This window comes from Orycteropus afer, unplaced genomic scaffold (genome assembly GCF_000298275.1).
Source record: "Orycteropus afer afer isolate SDZICR_OR568_19922 unplaced genomic scaffold, OryAfe1.0 scaffold00031, whole genome shotgun sequence".
NCBI lineage: Eukaryota > Metazoa > Chordata > Mammalia > Tubulidentata > Orycteropodidae > Orycteropus > Orycteropus afer.
Genome location: NW_006921618.1, coordinates 4,327,194 through 4,345,584, shown reverse-complemented (window position 1 = coordinate 4,345,584; position 18,391 = coordinate 4,327,194). Strand labels below are relative to the sequence as shown.

Here is an 18,391-nt window from a genome sequence, read left to right as displayed (position 1 = left end):
CAAGAGTCCCCAGTCAATTTGTCATCAATTAGTAAACTAGTACCTGTAAGCCAGTACATCTCAAATTGTAAGGTACATACAAATCACCTATGGTTCTTGTTAACATGCAGTTCTGATTCAGTGGGTCTGGGATGGGGAGGGGATGTGCATAGCAAAATCCCAGGTGATGGTTCCGTGGACCACATTTCCAAGTTCAGAAAGACTCGGCCAAGCACTAATCCGTCTCTGCAGAGAGGAGCATTACTTCCCATCAAGCCAATAAAATGTACAAGGGACATGATTGTTTTCATCCTAATATGAATCAGCTGGTCCTCCCCAGCTCCTAGCATCCTCCAACCATCCTCTACACACACATCTGCAAGGGCATTGACTGGTGGTGCATCCTGGAAAACACAGTCTACACCAGCTATTATCTCACCAAATGGGGCCTGAAGTGGGCAGTGGGGCGCTGGCTCAGTGTACCCTAGTTGCTCTCAGAGGACTCTAAGGAGACCTGCAACCTCCTGGCCTTGGCCAAGAGTTGGCTTGAGCCTTCAGAGACTGGGTCCCATCCAGTCCATTTCCCCAATGGTCAGGTCCAGGCCTGGGTCAGTTTGTGGAGGTGCTAAGTGGATGCAGCCGCAGCTCGGGTTCCACTGGATCAATGTTGAAGAAGTTGACAGCTGCAGTGGCCCGGGCAGGCTGTGGGGTCTCCCGGGTGGCCTCTCCAGGTAGAAGCAGCTGGGCTGTGAGCTGTGGGCCTGAGGAGCCACCTGAGTCTGGGTCTGAGGCCAAGTCTGAGTTGGGGGGCAGGGGCAGGGGCAGCACATGTTGCAGGCTCAGGCCTGGCCGGGGGCCACTGTGAGAGGTACGCATGGATGGTGAGGTGAGGTTGGCCTGGTGCTCCTGGGGGCAGAGGGGACATGGCAGGAATCTTCCTAGGGCCCGCTTGAAGTCCCGCATGAAGAGAGGGTAAATGATGGGGTTCATGGTGCTGTTACAGTAACCCAGCCATGTGAGGCCATCAAAGAGGTCTGGAGAGATGCAGTCACACACAGCCTAGAGGAATGAGGATGTGTCACCCCTGGTTCTGGGGCAGGGATGCACACCACACTACCCACCATGGATGATGGAACAGGCACAACATATCCACCATGAGGGGCAGCCCACCCTCCTCCCTCTGTTTCTGAGCTGGGGTGGGGTGGGGCTCAGAGCCTTCCCAGCAAGCCTGGACTCACTTGCCCCTGTTTTGGCATTACCTGGGCTATGTTGGCCACAAAGAAAGGCAGCCAGGTCACAAAAAACATGCCCAGCAGGACACCCAGTGTCAAACTGGCTTTCAGGGCCTTCCTGCTGTGTTTGGTGGTCAAACGCCTGCTCTCAGCTGACTCCACCACTGGACGTGGGGTCCGAGGCACCTGTGGAAGGGAAAGCCATGTGAGTGAGCTAAGAGCCCCACTCCAACCCTGATCCCTGCCTCAAACTAAGCCCCAATCCCAATTCTAGACTGAATTTATGACTAGTAATAAACTGAGCCCCGATCCTTGACTGAGCCCCAACTGTAGTCCTGGTCTGAGAGCTGACCCTGGCTCCAGAACAAGCCCTAACTTCAGCAATGAACTACTCCATGACCATGATCCCAGACTGAACCCTGACACCTACCAAAGATTGAGCCCTACATAATGGTAGTCTCAAACTCAGCCTCAACCCTGAACCCAGACTAAAGCCCAAACCTTAGCCCTAGACTGAGCCCTGACACCAGCAATAGACTGAGCTCTGATCCTGAGCCCACATTGATCCCTAACCCTGAAGCCACATTTCACAGGAACTCTAGAAAGTTACAAAATCGCAATGCTGCCCTAGACACAAATCAGAATGATTCAGAAAAACAACCACCCCTGCAAAGGGATGCAGGTCAAAGCATATTACAATGAGCCCCACCATTTTCAAAGCCTTTGACACTAAAGAATTAGTTGCAATTGAACAGTATTTGAAAAAAAAAAAAAAAAACCTGCTAGCTATCCAGGGCTTGGCAATCTCTTCATAAATGAATTCCCTTCATATTTTGGAGTAATGATTTTGACATTACTCTCATGCGCCACAAATTGGAAGTGCTTTTTCAGAAATGTTTGCACAAAGCAAATGTTTGCAATTAAACCTATTACAAATTACTAAGGGTGTTAATAACTTTGGAATGTTATGCCTCAAGTTACACTGTGGACTGTCAGCCATCTCCATTCTCAAATGTGGACTTTGAGAAGCAGAGAGGGGGAGAAAGAGAAACAGCTGCCCCCAGAAGCCACTGAAAGGAGTCCATGGGCGTGGGGCTGGGGGTTAGAATTTGACTTTACAAACTGAGGCAGCAGTCACAAAATATATAAAGGCTCTCTCAACTAGAAGATGCTTTAGCCCAATGTTGTTGTTGTTATGTGCCGTCGAGTCGGACCCGACTCATAGCGACCCCTCCTTGGGTTTCCAAGGCAGTATCACTACGGAAGTAGATTGCCCCATCTTCCTTCTGAGGAGTGACTGGTGGGTTTGAACCGCCAGCCTTCTGGTTAGCAGCCAAGTGCCTTAGCCACTATGCTACCAGAGCTCCCTTTAGCCCAATAGTTCTCTTAACTTTCTGAAGATCATGAGCCCTTTGAGAATCTATTGAAACCTATAGAACCTCTCTCCAGAATATAAGCAACATAGAATTTTTTTTACATGCACACACATACACACACACAAAATTCCCACACTTCCAGAGGGTTCAGAGACCAGCTTGAAACCCATCCATAAGACCCCAGGAGTCCAAAAAAGCTGGGACATGAAGCCCTCCTCTAAACCTTGTGTTATAATCAATTTGGATTTCATATATCAGATTCACACAAAGTGAGACCCACTTACACAAACAATTTAAGTGAACACCAGTGTGCAAAGTTGTACACAATCCATCATAAACTATGCAAAGGTTTGTGTGCAGCCCCCAGGGACCCACCTGGGCTTTGAGAGCCAGGGATCCCCTAGGACTCTCTAAACAGCGTGAGAGTCCAGGTTGGTTCTAGAGGCAGTCCAAGTGGGTTGAGCAGGAGGAGATGAAAAAGTCAAAAGAAGCCAGGAAGGAAACCAAATTCCCAAGCAACCTTCAGCAGATGGAAAGGGGGCGGAGAAGGCAAAGCCAAGATGTGTCATCCCCAGAGAGCACCAAAGCCAACACTCCCCCACTCTCACACTTGAGCTCTCCTTCCAGCTCCTGCTCTTTTCCTGCTAGCCAGAGTTGATGACCTGTCCGTGGTGCTGAAACCCCAGCAATGTACTAGTGGGATCGGGGGACTCCCTGGTGGTGAAAAAACATGGTCAGATGCTAACTGAAGGGTTGGAGGTTTGAGTCCACCCAGAGGTGCTTGGGGAAAAAGTTCTGGATATCTAGTTCACAAGAAGTCAGCCACTGAAGATCCTATGGAGCGCACATAAGGTCGCCATGGGTTGGAGTTGACTCAGTGGCAGTTGTTTTTGTTTTTGTGGGAGCAGGGAGGAAAGTGCAGGTCTAATTCAGGAATGGCAGGGAATGGTACAGGAGAAGACACAGCACACTGTAACTCCCACTACCCTGCAGTGTGTTCATCCAGGTGAAATACGGTTATACTGAACATCAAGGACAAATTCACAAAGTTGTGGTCTAAGAGAATCCTGGATTTCTCCTCTCTTGGTGGGGCAGCATCATAAAGATACAAGAGTTGGGCCTTTAAGACAGGCAATCTGGCTTCAAATCATGCCTGTACCACCTACTCTGCCACGTTGAGAGAGCCTCTCTTTCCACATCTGAAAAATGGGAAAATAATACTTAGCTTATGGAGTCACTGTAGATAACAGTTGCATGCACACTGCACAAATAGATTAATTGCTAACTATACCAGAGCCATGATGTGGTTCAGTGGTATGTGCAGGAAGTGAGAGTAACCATTAGTACCCTTCCTTCTGCCAACAGCTCTGGTTTTCCCAAAGCAGCACAGATGTCAGGACAAATGCTCTGATTTACCAGGCTCAGAGCATGGCTGGCATCGCCACAGCTAGGGGATGCGCTCCTCCACCTCCACACCGCCACACACGAGCCTGCTTTCTATTCTGGCCCCAAGGTAGCAAGAAAGAAAAAGAGGGTCTGCTTTTCTTCTTCCTGTTCTGATTTTCTCTCCTCCAGGGTGGCCTCTATATGGCCTCAGTGGCCCTGCCACTGTCAGCCTAGAGGAAGAGGCTCCTGCGTCTCTGTAAGAATCACCTAAGACCTACCATGTCTTCAAATCACTACCATCAGTGAGGAAAGGCAATATGGGGAGGGAGAGACACTGCATCTAGGAGGTCCCACCCATACAGGGCAAGTGGCAGCCCTGATCTTGTCGGAGCTCTGGGGCACTGGGAACCGGAGGCCCCTGGAGATGTATTTGGGGGAAAATCAATAGTTGCAAGGGGCTCAAAAAGAGGGTGAAGAGGATCTGAGATTTACTCACTAGTCTTTCTTGGGAAAACCTCAGATTTTTCCTTCTTTTCTCTCCAAAGAATTGATCTATGAGCACAAGCAAGAGGGAAGAGAGAAGGAAACAGGCTCAGAGAAGGCAGAGGACATTACCAAGGTCACGCTGCATGAGCATAGGGCCTCCAACCAAGGCCCCCATGACTCCAAATCAGCAGTATTATCCCCATGTATTGAGCACTAGCTATGCATCAAGTCCTGGGTGGCACAAATGGACAAGGGCTCTCGGTTACAAGCCAAAGCGTTGGCAGTTCAAATCTACCCAGAAGTGCCTTGCAAGAAAGGCCTGGTGATCTGCTTCTGGAAAATCCTAGCCCTTGGAAACTCTGTGGAGCACAGCTCTACTCTGACACACGTGGAGTCATCATGAGTGGGAATTGGTATTGTTTTGGCTTAGCTATGCACCAGCACTTAATATTCATTATTTCACTCCGTTTTTATAGGAAGTAAGTATCGGAAGGAAGGTTGGGCAATCCTACTTCCGTAGTGATACTGCCTCGGAAACCCAAGGAGGGGTCGCTATGAGTCAGGGCTGACTCGACGGCACATAACAACAACAACAACAAGTATTATTAGCTCCATTTTGCATATGAGGCAATTGAGGCTCAGAAAGACAAAATGACTTGCCAAGAATCACACAGCACAGGTTCAAATCATTTGTGGCTCTAGAAACGGCACTTTTTCTGCTTCACCATGCCACTTCCCCATTTAGAGACTGCATCCATGAGCCAGTCAGGGTAGGATTACAGAAGGCACCCTTCCCCCCCCCCCCCCCCCCCCGCCACAGTCACCAAGAGAACTTCATGAAGCAGAAGCCAATGGCAACCAACAGCCTACAGGCTGAGGTCTGTCTCAAGTCAGTCTCTCCCATCCCCCTTCTCTCTTCCTTGTAACCACCTCACAGCCCTCTCATGGCCACGTTCTGTGTTTGCATGTCCCTTACACATGTCAATGTATGTGTCACCATCAGAGTGTAGCTGTCAGAAGGCAATTTGGCAGTGCCCTTCTAGCTGGCACTTCCACCTATAGGTTCCTATGTTCAGGAAACACATGTGCCCAGAAGTGAAGGCAGGAATGCGAGCAGAAACCTGCACATCAATGTTCATGGTACCACTTTTCACAAAGATGGAAACAACTGCAATGTCCACCACCAGATGAATGGATCTCTGGTGATACTGGCTGAGGCATTTAGTTGTTAACTGAAAGGTCATTGGTTCAACCCTACCAGCTGCTCTGCAGGAGGAAGATGAGGCAACTATTTCTGTAAAGATTCACAACCTTGGAGACCCAATGGCAGTCGCTATGAGTCAGAATCAACTCAAGTGGCAGTGATTTGGGTTTTTTGGTCTTGAGATGAATGGATAAACAAAATGTGAGATACACGTATTGTTGTTGTTGTTGTTATGTGCCATCTAGTCGTCCCCAGTTCATACCAACCTTATGTACAATAGAATGAAACACTGCCCAGTCCTGTGCCAACCTCACGATCCCTACTATACTGAGCTCATCACTGCACCACTGTGTTAATCCACCTTGTTGAGGGCCTTCCCCTCTTTCGTTGACCCTCCACTTTACCAAGCATGATATCCTTCTCCAGACATACATAGAGTGGAGTATTGGGCAGCCATAGAGACAGTGAAGTCCTGATGCATGCCACAATGTGTATGAATCTTGACAACATCATGCTGAGTGAAACAAGTCAGTCACCCAAGGACAAATACTGTATGATCTCACTTATATGAAATAAGCAAATATATAGAAACCAAAGATGATTAATGGTTCCCAGGGGTAGGAGAGAAGGGCAAAAGGGGATTTTTGTTTTCTTTGGGGCTGGGGGCATTGAGCTTATGTTGATGGTGGTAGAATATTTTGGAAAAGGATAGCAATAATGGTGGTACAACATGGAAAATATAACCAATGTCATTGAACTGTAAATGTGGAAGTTGTGTTGGGAAGTGTTTGGGTGTGTTTTTGCCAAGAAAGGAAGGGAAGGAGGGAGGGAGGAGGGGAGAAAGAGAGGGAGGGAGAGCAGAAGGGGGAGAGAGAAAAAGAAAGAAAGACCTGTACATGTGTTTGTACACTTGACATGTATGAGAATATATACACAGCACTATTTGTATAGGGAAAAAACCTGGAAACAGCCTCAATGCCCATCAAAAGAAGAGTGATTAAATAAACCATGGTACATCCTCACTACAGAATACCACGCTGATATTTAAAAGAACAAACCAATCAGATGGAAGGATCTCCAAAATCTGTCATCAAGTGATAATGGCAAGTTGCAAAATAATAGCTACAACACGATTTTATTTTTTTTAATATATACACAAAACAAAACCCTATGTTTGTGCATACACAAACACATGTTGTTGTTGTTATGTGCTGTCGAGTCAAACCCAACTCATAGCGACCCCTCCTTGGGTTTCCGAGGCAGTATCACTATGGAAGTAGGATTGCCCAACCTTCCTTTCAAGGAGTGGCTGGTGGGTTTGAACTGCCAGCCGTCTGGTTAGCAGGCAAGTGTCTTAGCCACTATGCTACCAGAGCTCCCACACAAACACATAAACACATAGAAAAAGGACCATCCAATCATAGTGTGAGGGTTACGAGCATAAACTCTGGAGCCAGTTGGCCTGGGTATAAATCCTGGTTCTGTTACTAACTAGCTTTCTCATAAGTAAAATTATGTCATCTACCTCATAGGACTGTGGTAAGGAATCCAATCCAAAACCAAACTCACTGCCATCAAGTCAATTCTGACTCATAGCACCCCTATAGGACAGACTAGAACTGCCCCATAGGGTTTCCAGGGTTGTAAATATTTTTGGAAGCAGTCTGCTTCATCTTTCTCCCATGGAGCAGTTGGTGGGTTCAAACCACAGACCTTTTGATTAGCAACCAAATGCATTAACCCCTGTGCTACCAGAGCTCCTTGTAGTAAGGGTTAGACAAGATACCGAACATTATTAGAATAGTACCTGGGACATAGTGAGCACCGTAAAAGTGTTAGCCATCATTACTGTTGTTGGTATTGCTATTGTTATTGTTACTGGTATTTGCTATCTGTGTCTGGCTCAGCTCTTTGACAATGGTGATGATAATTTTGGTGGCAGTGAGAGTGATTTTTTTTTTTTCCCTGAAAAAGCTCAAAGGGGTGAACTCCCAAAAACTATATATTTTACCATCAAAGAGGAAAGGAGAGGAACTAAGATTTGTTGAGTACCTACTATATGCTGTGTACATTATATATATTGGTTCCTCAAACAGCCTTATTTGATATGTACCATTACCTCACAGCAGGTAAGCATTGAGTAAGGGATGCAAAGCCATTTCTGACTCCAGAAACTGCACTTTTTGCTCTTTACTACAAGGCTCCCACCTTCAGAAATTGTAATGGCAATCAGAATGCTCCTTGGAAGTAAGAATGGTGAGACCAGCTCAGTTACTGTGGGCACTTCATCAGGAAAGACCAATTGCTAGAAAGCAACATCATGGTTGGTAAACTAGTTGTTGTTGTTAAGTTGATTCCAACTCATAGTGACCGTACGTAACAAAGTAGAATGGCCTCATAGGGTTTCCTATGCTGTAATCTTTATGGGAGCAGATTGCCAGGCCTTTCTCCCACAGAGCCACTGGGTGAGTTCAAACCACAAACCTTGCAGTTAGCAGCTAAGCACTTAGCCACTGTGCCACCAGGGCTCCATGGTACAGGGTTATTGGAAACAAAGGAAACCCTCCATGAGATGGATTGACACAATGGGCATAACAGTGGGCTCCAACACACCACCAGTCATGAAAATGGCACAGACCAAGCAACGGTGCCTTTGTTATACATAAGGTCGTCGTGAACCAGGGCCAACTGGACAGCAACTAACAGCAACCATTACCCTAGGCTACAGGAAGGTGAAGTTACTTGTCCAAGATCATCCAGCTGTGGTGGAAAAGAGGGAGGATTTGACCCATAGTCAGCCTAACACCCCGGCTCCTGCTCCCATCCCTGGGACTGCACCAGACCACCTCACTCCCAGCAGCAGCCAAGCCTGCCAGCCTGAGCACTGCCACTCTGTCAGCCTCTCCAGGCTCAGCCCCCTCCTCCTCCAAGGTATTTCTGTGACAGCAGCCGCCTCCTCTGAAGAGGAAGGGCACAGATGAAAGGGAAGACAGATCGCTAAGACAGAATGATGCATAGTGGGTGAGGGAGGAGGGTAAGGAAAGGTGGGGGAAGAGGGAAAGGATGAGAAATTAATGGCCAAGAAGAAGGGGGAGAGATGAGAACTTAAGGAGTGGGGAGGGAGGGAGAAAAATGAGGTAACAAGGGGGAAGAAGATGGAGAGAGGCATTATGGACCCCCAGAGCCCATTGCCATGGAGTCGATTCCAACTCATAGTGACCCTAGAGGACAGAGTAAAACTGCCCCGTAGGGTTTCCAATGCTATAATCTTGACAAAAGCAGGCTGCCATATCTTCTCCTGCAGAGTGCCTGGTGGGTTCAAACCAGTGACTTTTCACTTAGCAGCCAAGCATTTAACCTCTATACCATCAGGGCTCCTTTTATGGACCACAGAGACACAGAAATCACGGCAGAGAGAGCAAGAGGCTGAGAAGGCAGTAAGACACGCCCAGCTGGGCCCCCTGCTATTCCCCTCTCCATCAGCTGTGCGCTCCTGAACTGCCTCTGATTCCCTGGTCCCTCTCAGTCACCCGCAGCTCAGCACCAACACCCCACCTGGCACCCACCTTCCTCACACACGGCACACACACTCCCCTGTCCACCTTGTTCTGATTCCACTAGCACGCCCCCCTCCATCTCCAGCCCACAGCCCTGCCTTAGCTCTAATCATGATCCCTTCCTCACAGGCCCCGGGGCGAGGCAGACTAAGTCTACCAGTGGCCTTTCAAAACCCCATTTATATAAACAGGCATATGGAAGGAGATAAAAACACTCATAATCTCTACCTCAGAGACTTGGAGACACACTCGTACCTCCTTTTATGTGTGGGGCAGCTAGAGGCTGGATTGCAGAGGGGAGCCAAGGGCTCAGGGACTGAGAAGAACCAGTGGGAAGGGGTCTGATGCACTCCAACTTTTGTTCCTTCCCCCATCAGTACTTTTGGTGCAGGCATCGAGAGAGCCTCTACCTCCAGACATGGGTTGCTCGTCCCTAGGACAGGACAGCTGGCCTGAAAGGGGAGGAATTGTGACCCAGGGTACTGGAGTAGAGGCAGCATCCCAAAAGTAAATTTCCTAAATGCAGGCAATTCTCCAGGCAAGAGGGAAAACAGCCTGCAAGAAGGCTTGCCTGGAAGCCAAGGTGCTGTGGAAGCCAGCAGAGTGATGGGCCCTGACACTTCCATGTTCAAACCAAGAGAACAGGCTTTCCATTTTCTGGAACTAGAATGGACATCTTTCTGGTTTGAGAGGTCTGTGGATGATATGGCCTCAGAGGCAGGGTGTTGACCTCAATGACCCATGAAGACTCCTCCCAACCTTTGGTTTTAGGGCTCATTGTGACTTCTTTGCTTCACTTCTTAAGCATATCCACAGCAAGTAGTAAATTCTGATTGTTGACCGCTGAGACTTCCCTCTTATAGGCCTTGTAGCACTCATCGTGATGGTGCTCCATGACCGATGTTTGTCTCTCAACTAGGACAGAAATTCCCAGAGGGCAGGACCATGTCTGTCCTACTCACCTCCACATCCACAGCCTAGAACAGCTCCTGAGCAAAGCAGGTGCTCAGTCAATGTGACTGACCAAACGGATCAAGGTAAAAAGCTTAGGCTCCATCATATACCAATTCTGAAGGAGTGGGAGAAAAGGGAGCACTGTGAACAGGGGTGGAACCCCAGGCCACGTGAAGCGCTACATTCATTTCATTCCTTCTGTAAATATCTCTTGAGCACCTGCTATATGCCAGGCATTATTTTGGGTGCTAGAAATACCAAACCAGAAAAAACAAATTCATTGCCATCGAGTCGGATCTGACTCACAGTGACCCCTCCCTGGGTTTCCCAGGCGGTATCACTATGTAAGTAGATTGCCCAACCTTCCTTCTGAGGAGTGGCTGGTGGGTTTGAACTGCCAGCCTTCTGGTTAGCAGTTAAATGCCTTAGGCACAACACCACCCAAAGTCTCATAGAGCTTATATTCTAGTAAACAATAAACAAATAAATGAAAACCAAACCCACTGCCGTGGAGTCAGATCCAACTATAGTGACCCCTCCTTGGGTTTCCGAGGCAGTATCACTATGGAAGTAGATTGCGCAACCTGCCTTCCAAGGAGTGGCTGGCGGGTTTGAACCACCAGCCTTCTGGTTAGCAGTCAAATGCCTTAGGCACTACGCCACCAGAGCACCTAAACAAAAAAATAGGTAAGTATATATAATATGTCAGGTGGTAGCATGTGCTGATGAGGAAAATAACTCAGGAAGTTAGGTTTGGAGAGTACCTGGGGAGGGGTGACAGTTGCTGCTCTTGGTGGAGTGGTTAGGAAGGGCAAATGAGGCCTGGAGGAAGTGATGAGAGTTAGGGATGAGGCATGTGGCGATGTGGGGGAAGGGCATTCCAGGCAGAGGGAACAGCAAATGCAAAGGCCCTTCAGAAGTATTGGACTTGGTGTGTTCAAGGAACAGCAAGGAGGTTGATGTGGCTAGAATGAAAGACTGAGGGGGAATAGTGGAAAGAAGGAAGCTAGAGAAGGAGCAGAAGGCCAGATCACAGGAGAAATAAGACCACCAGAGCAGAGGCAAGACAGGACAGGGCCTGCATTCCAAGGGCTCCCTCTGGCTGCTGTGTTAGCATAGATTGAAAGGGAGCATCCATGGGATCAGGAAGTCAGATTAGAGATTATCACCATAATCCAGGCCTCAGATGAAGGGAATAGCAGTGGGGAGATGAGAAGTGGTCAGAACCAAGACATGTTTTGAAAGTAGAGATAAAAGGATTAGATGTGGAGTGTGAGAAAGAGAAGAGGTCAGGAGGCCAGGAGGCCTCTAAGGCTTCTGGCCTGAGCCACAGGAAAGATGGAGCTGCCTTTCACTGAGATGAGGAAGACATTGGGAGGGCAAGGTCTAAGGCTAGACAATCTGGTGTTCCGTTTGGGGCATATTAAGTAAGAGGCCTAGGTTGGAGATAGTACTTTGGAAGTCATCGGGTGTAGGTGGCATTTTCAGACATGAGACAAGATGCCATCACTACCAAGTGAATGTGGGAAGAGTGGAGACATCAAAGGACTGAGGCCAGGGATGGCACTGTTAGAGGAAGATCAGGAGGAACCAACAAAGGAGACACTGTCAGTGAGGCAGGAAGGACAGGTGTGGTGTCCCTGAGGAGAGTGATTCAAGACTGTGTCACTGCCCATACTGGCTCAGACAGACCTGAGGTTGGTAACCTCACTTACTCGCTGTGTGACTTTGGCCAGGTTACCTTCCTCTCTCTGAGCTTCAGTTCACCATCTAGAAAATATTGGGTTGTCTGGGGGATTAGTAAGCTTAGCTTGGTGTCTGGCACATAGGGAGTGCTCAAAGACCATGAGCTAGAGCTGTCAGCACCTGGAAGACTCCTGTCCAGGTGAGGAACCACAGTCTCAGGTTCAATCCTGGTGCCAGCCAATTAGTTTCAGGGAAAGAAAATCTGTGTGTCAGGCTCGGTTGCAACCAAGAATCCTGACTCCTCCCATCCCAACATCACCAGGACCAGCTAGCTTCCTCCTTTCTTAGTCACTACAGCAGAGATTTCCAAAAGTGTGGGAATGCAAGATGATTTTAGGTGGTTAAGTGGAACACCCCCCAAAATAATATTGAGTGAAAATGTTACCCATTTAGTTCTCTTCCAGCTCTTCTGGTTATATCAAGAAGAAGGTTTCATGTTGATGTTACTATGTCTTTACACCCCTCAAACACTTAGCAAAGAGGAAGCAGGCCTTGTACTTAGAGACGTCAACCATACCAAACAACTTCAGTGATACTATTGGGGCTTCTTTGCAGAAGCTGTGTTTGTAATCACTTTTTATGTATGGCAAGGAATACTGATTTTCCATTTCCAGAAGAGCTATGAAGCATTCTTTCTAAACAAATTCATGGAGGTAAAAAGATAAGTGAGATGATTTAAAGAAAATGCTAAGTAAACATGAGTTCAACTGGCGTGAGGTGCATGGAGGGAAGTAAGGCAGATATCCTGATCCAGCTCCTGCTTGCCTCAGATTTGGGGAAAGCTCCTTTAAAAGAACCCAGGGAGAGAGTACTGATGGTTCAGGGCAGCCAGACCACTGCTGAAGAACAAAGTCAGAGTCACAGCCACCGTCTAAGGCTCAAGAATGTTCCCCAGTGAGCACAGACAGGGAGAGAGCAGGGCTGCAGCCAGGACCTCCTGCACCCAGGGCCTGGCCTCCTAGTTAATACCCCAGCTGCAGCTCTGGGCCTCACTGCTGGGGTGCAACAGACAGCTGCTCCGGAGGCCCACCAAGGAATGTATTAGCCTTTCAGCCACCAAGAGGTCCCTATCCACCCTATGACCCCCAAGGCATCCCCACCCTCCAGGAGCCTCCTCCAGCTAAGGCTACACTAAGATGAACTTGCAGGGCCAGTTGGAACTTTCATGGGGCCCTGTGACCGAATTCTCTAGGATTTGAGCCTGCTCGGTCTAAACATTCATTCATTGGGTGGCAATAGGATGTGCATTCTGTGTGGCCTGGGGTGGAAGGAATAGCCACTCTACATCTAGATTCAAGACCTTGAGCTAACAACACCATTTCAAGTCATTTCTGATCACCTACTATGAACAGCCCTCAGCCCCATATGTCAGTTTGTCACTGTGATGGCTTGCCTGTTGCTATGATGCTGGAAGCTATGCCACTGTTACTTCAAATGCCAGCAGGGTCACCCATGGGGGACAGGTTTCAGTGGAGCTTCCAGACTATAAAAGACTCAGAAGAAAGGCTTGGAGATCGACTTCCAAAAGTCAGCCAATGAAACCCTATGGATCATAACAGAGTATTCTTCAGTATAGTGCTGAGAGATGAGCCCCCAGAGATGGAAGGCACTCAAAATACACAGTGGCTGCAACAGTGGACTCAAGCACACCAATGATTGTGAAGATGGTACATGACCGGGCAATGTTTCCTTGTATGTACATGGCACCATGAATTGGAGCTGACTTGACAGCCACTAACAACAACTGAGTCAAACCCATCCAGATATGGCCTGCCCTCATGGAGTTTGCATTCAAGTAGGGGAGACAGACAATAAAATAGACAAGTAAACTGGGGATGTTGTGATAGGGAACAAGAGGGTGGGAGACGGTGGACAGATATAGTGGTCAGGGATTGCTTCTGGTAAAAGGTGACCTGGAAGCTGAGAGTCAGGCAAGAAGAGCATTCCAAGCAAATGGAACAGCAAGTATAAACTTTGAGGCCAAAGTAGGCCTGGTACCTTCTAGGAAATGCCAGAAGAGCCATGTGGCTGGTGCAGAGTAAGAGCCAGCCAGGAAAGGGGAGAGGAAGAAATGGGCTTCCTCTTTATTTTGAGAGCAATGGGAGCCACTGAAGGGATTGAAGCAGGGAAGTGACATGATCACATTTATTATTTATTATTCTGGCTCCTATGCAGAAAATGGGTCATAGTGGGACTGGAGTGGAATCAGGGAAACACAGTAGGAGTCTATCCGGGTGAGAAGTGATGGCAGCTTGGATAGGGGAGGTGGAGTGGAGATGGACAGAATTCAGGAGGCAGCACCAAATGAGTGCTAATGGGTGGGGTGGGTGTGAGGGCAAGGAATTGTTCCTAAGTTTCTGGCATTTGATGGTGCCAGTTGCTGTGATAAGGAAGCCTGGGGGAGGAGCTGGTGGGGAGAGTTGGGACATCCTGAATTCCCTCTTGCACCTTACTTTCCAGAAGCCTACCCTGTAGACAGTCGGGCATTGAGTTTGGAGTTAAGGCGAAAGATGGGAGCTGGAAATGGCTGGATGACCAGTGGCTGCGCTCCATAGCTGCTCATTCCCTCCCCGTCCCATATCCTCCCTGCACACGCTGGTTACCTGCAGCGTCTCCAAGGCCTGGCCGGCCAGGCCGGTGGTGAGAGAGGCTACCTGCACCGCCTGCTTTCGGGCGGCCAGCAGGATCCTGCAGTAGGTGAAGCAGATGGCGCCCGAGGGCAGAAAGAAGGTAAGGCCGGATGCCACGAGGACGAAGGGCAAGCTGACCAGCAGGCGGCACTGGCCTGGGGCAGGCGCCTGTGCGCGGCCTGGCCTGTGCCAGCCCAGGAGCAGGGGCAAGAAGGAAGCAAGAGCAGCTAGGCTCCAGGCGCCCAGAACTAACGCCAGGGCGCGCGGGGGCGTCATGCGCAGCTTGTAGCGCAGCGGCGAGAGGATGAGCAGGTAGCGGTCGAGGCTAATGAGGCAGAGGTTGAGGATGGAGGCGCTGCAGCACATCACGTCGAAGGCGGCCCAGAGCAGGCAGAGGCTACGTGCCAGCACCCAGCGCCCATACAGCGCGTTCAGCATGGCCGGCGGCATCACCACCAGCCCCACCATCAGGTCTGAAGTGAAGAGCGACACCAGGAAGAAGTTGGACGTGTTGCGCAGCGCCGGCTGCGTGCAGATGAGCGCAATGAGCAGAGAGTTGGCCGCCGCGGTCAGCGCGATGACTGCACACAGCGCGGCTGCCACCCAGCCGCTGCCCCGAGGGCTCGATGGCGGCACCGACCCCCAGTCCGGGATGCTGTAGTTGGAAGGGCCCGGCTCTGGGATCATGGATGCGGGGGATGGGAGGCGAGCAGGTGAGGTCGGAGAGGAGTCCCTAGTAAAGTGGGCAGGAAGACAGGGTGAGGAGTGGCTGGTTAGTGGCAGAGACTCTTGGCGGAGCAGAAACGGGATGGGCGTCCTCGGGTGAGAATGGGTCACTTGGGGGAGGAGGATGGCAGAAGGAAAAACAAGCTAGGTCAAGGGGCAGCTACCTGAGGAAGGTGGCGTTATATGGGAGCCCTCGAGTGGGGTGCAGAGACACCTGGAGCAAACGAGTAGAAAGTTTGGGGGAGGGGGACACCCTTTGAGAAGCTGAGTCCCCCAGAAAGAGCAGGCACAGTAGGAGCAGGTGACCTTTGGAGGTTGGATAGGCCCCCTCAGATGGGAGCAGAGCCCCCTAGAGGGAGAGGGCGGTAAGATATGGGCGGGAACGCCTGGCCAAGACAGACCTGGGAGGTGGGCACAGGCGGTATTGGACGCTCCCCGGCTAGGGGCAAGGAAGAGCTAGGTGTGGGGCTGTGGTGTTTGGGGTAGCAGGATGGGGTCCCTGACAGGGGGGCACCCCGGGGCTGGGGCCGGAGGGAGGATGCAGGCCAGCCCCGCTGGGCTCGGAGGAGGAGCGGCCGCGCCTCCGCCCCCTCCAACCCGGGCCGGATTGCTGGCCCGGCTCCGCCACGCTCGGTACCTGGGGCGCTCTGCGCTGCTCCGCTGCCGGTGACTGCGGCAGGCCCCGCGGGACCGCGAGAGGGAGAGGCTGCCGCGGCCAGGGAGGCGGCGGACCGGGGTTCACAAGCCCGAGAGGCGCGGCAAGGGGCAGGCGCGCATGGAGGAACGGGCGGGTGCTGCCAGGAACGCGTGGTCCCGGCTCTGGGGGATCCTGCGCCCCGCTCGGTGATGGGCGGGGAGAGCCCGAGCCCCAGCCTCAGATGCAGGAGAGTGCCCAGTCCCCCGGGCCTGGGAAGGGAAGATCTGAGCGCCCCAGCAGTGCCGGGTCGCCTACCCGGCTGTCACAGCAGCCTTCCCACCTCCGCATGCCCCTCCCCAACCCACACGTGGAGGCGGCGCAGTTGAAACTCAGAGGAGGGGGCTGTGGCCCGCCTTTATCCTGGGACTGCTCCCCAATGGGGAGTCTGCCTGCCTGCAGCGGGGGTCACCGCACTATTAAGGGGACCAGGAGTTGGGAGATATTGGGCAGATCGCCTCAATTGCTACATGTTTGGGCCTCCGTTGCTATATGTGTGAAATGGGTTTATAATTTCTGCATCCTTCACCTTTGGTTTGAGCAGAAAGGCTTGGAGCAGCAGGTTACCCCTGCCTTAGGGCCTTGAGAGCAGAAGCCATCCTGCTTCCCAACAGCGCCAGGTACTAAGGATGAAGTCCCTCACCTGGCACTCCAAATCTAACAGAGTGTGAACAGATCTGGGAATCCTCCCTTGCTGCAGGGAGAGGAGTTACGTGGCATCCCTGGTGCCAAACCTGTGTATCTCTCCTTCCCTGTAGATCAAAGTCTCGTTCAAACACCTCATAGATGAATACTATGAATTCTATTCATTCATTCAACAAATATTTATTGAGCACCTACTAGGTCTCCAGTGCTGTTCTGACCAATCAGGACACTACAGTGAACAAAACAAAGACCACTGACTTCTTGGAGCTTATATTCTAGTAGGCGCTCTGGTGGCATAGTGCCTAAGGCATTTGACTACTAACCAAAAGGCTGGCAGTTCAAACCCACAAGCCATTCCTCAGAAGGAAGATTGGGCAATCTACTTCTGTAATGATATCACCTCGGAAATCCAAGGAGGGGTTGCCATGATAAACATAAGAAACAGTAGAGTACATAAGGTGATAACTGTTATGGAAAAGAGAGAATGCAGAACAGCATAGGAGGACAGAAGGTGCGTTGGTGAGGCTTTGGTAAAGCACTTGGCCGCTAACCAAAAGGTTAGTGGGTTGAACCCACCCAGTAGCTCCTAAGAGAAAGACCTGCCAATCTACTTCCATAAAGATTACAGCCTTGCAAACCCTGTGGGGACGTTCTCTGTCACATGGGGTGGCTATGAGTTGAAATCAACTTGATGGAACCTAACAGCAACTCAGGGGAGTGGAACTAGAGGGATAGTGATGGGGGTCTTCATCCCTCCACAGAAACAGAAAAATAATACCTGCTGTGTATAAGACTCCTGCTAGGTCCCAGAGGCTTTCTTATTATATTCACTCCTCAGAAGGAAGATGGGGCAATCTACTTCCATAGTGATACTGCCTTGGAAACCCAAGGAGGGATCACTATGAGTCGGGTCTGACTTGACAGCACATAACAACAACAACAACATCTGGGTGGTGCAAATAGTTCACATGCTTGTCTACTAACCAAAAGGTTGGAGGCTTTCCAAAGCTCACCTAGCAAGTAGCACCCAGAGGTGCCCCAGAGGAAAAGCCTGGTGATCCACTTCTGAAAAATCAGCCATTGAAAACTCTTTGGAGCACAGCCCTCCTCTGACACACATGGAGTTGCCATGATTTGGGGATGTCTTGATAGAAACTGTTTTTTTAAAAAAATGTTCTAGGGACTTCGTTATATTATTTGTAGACCTGGAATCCACCACCTGTCTATCAGTTTGTCGTAGTATGGTGGTTTACATGTTGCTATGATGCTGGAAGCTATGCCACCAGTATTTCACTAGGATCACCCATGGTGGACAGGGTGGAGCTTGCCCACTAAGATAGACTAGGAAGAAAGGTGTGATTATCTGCTTCCAAAAATTAGCCCATGAAACCTTGTGGATCACTGAGTATTGTCTGTGACTTCAACTCACTTGCTTTGGATCCATCATGAAGAGGGCCCGATCGCTGGAGAAGGAAGCCATGTTTGTTCCATGAGATGGCTTGACACAATGGCCATAACAATGAACCCAAAGTCACCAACAATCACAAGGATCATTGATTTCTGTTATGTATAGGGTGGCCATGAGTTGCATCTGCCTCTGTAGCAGCTAATAACATAACTAACAAACCCTACAATAATACTGAGGAAGAGATGTTAAGCTGAGGCTCAGAGAGACCAAGGGCTTCACCCAAGGTCACAAGCAACATATGATCAAGCACCCTTTGTAGGTGGTCAGACTATCTCCTAACAGAAACCCTGAGACCCTACAGCCCTCCA

General features: G+C 49.9%; 1 protein-coding gene across 1 annotated transcript; it reads right to left on the bottom strand.

Moving 5' to 3' along the window:
* Positions 1-588: 588 nt before the first annotated feature.
* On the bottom strand, positions 589-15,237 carry HTR6 (5-hydroxytryptamine receptor 6). The gene is made up of 3 exons (XM_007935649.2): positions 14,524-15,237; positions 1,239-1,397; positions 589-1,038 (listed from the first exon to the last, which is right to left on the bottom strand). The coding sequence occupies exons 1-3, from the start codon at positions 15,235-15,237 to the stop codon at positions 589-591; spliced, it is 1,323 nt and encodes a 440-aa protein (XP_007933840.1).
* Between the last annotated feature and the right edge of the window lie 3,154 nt (positions 15,238-18,391).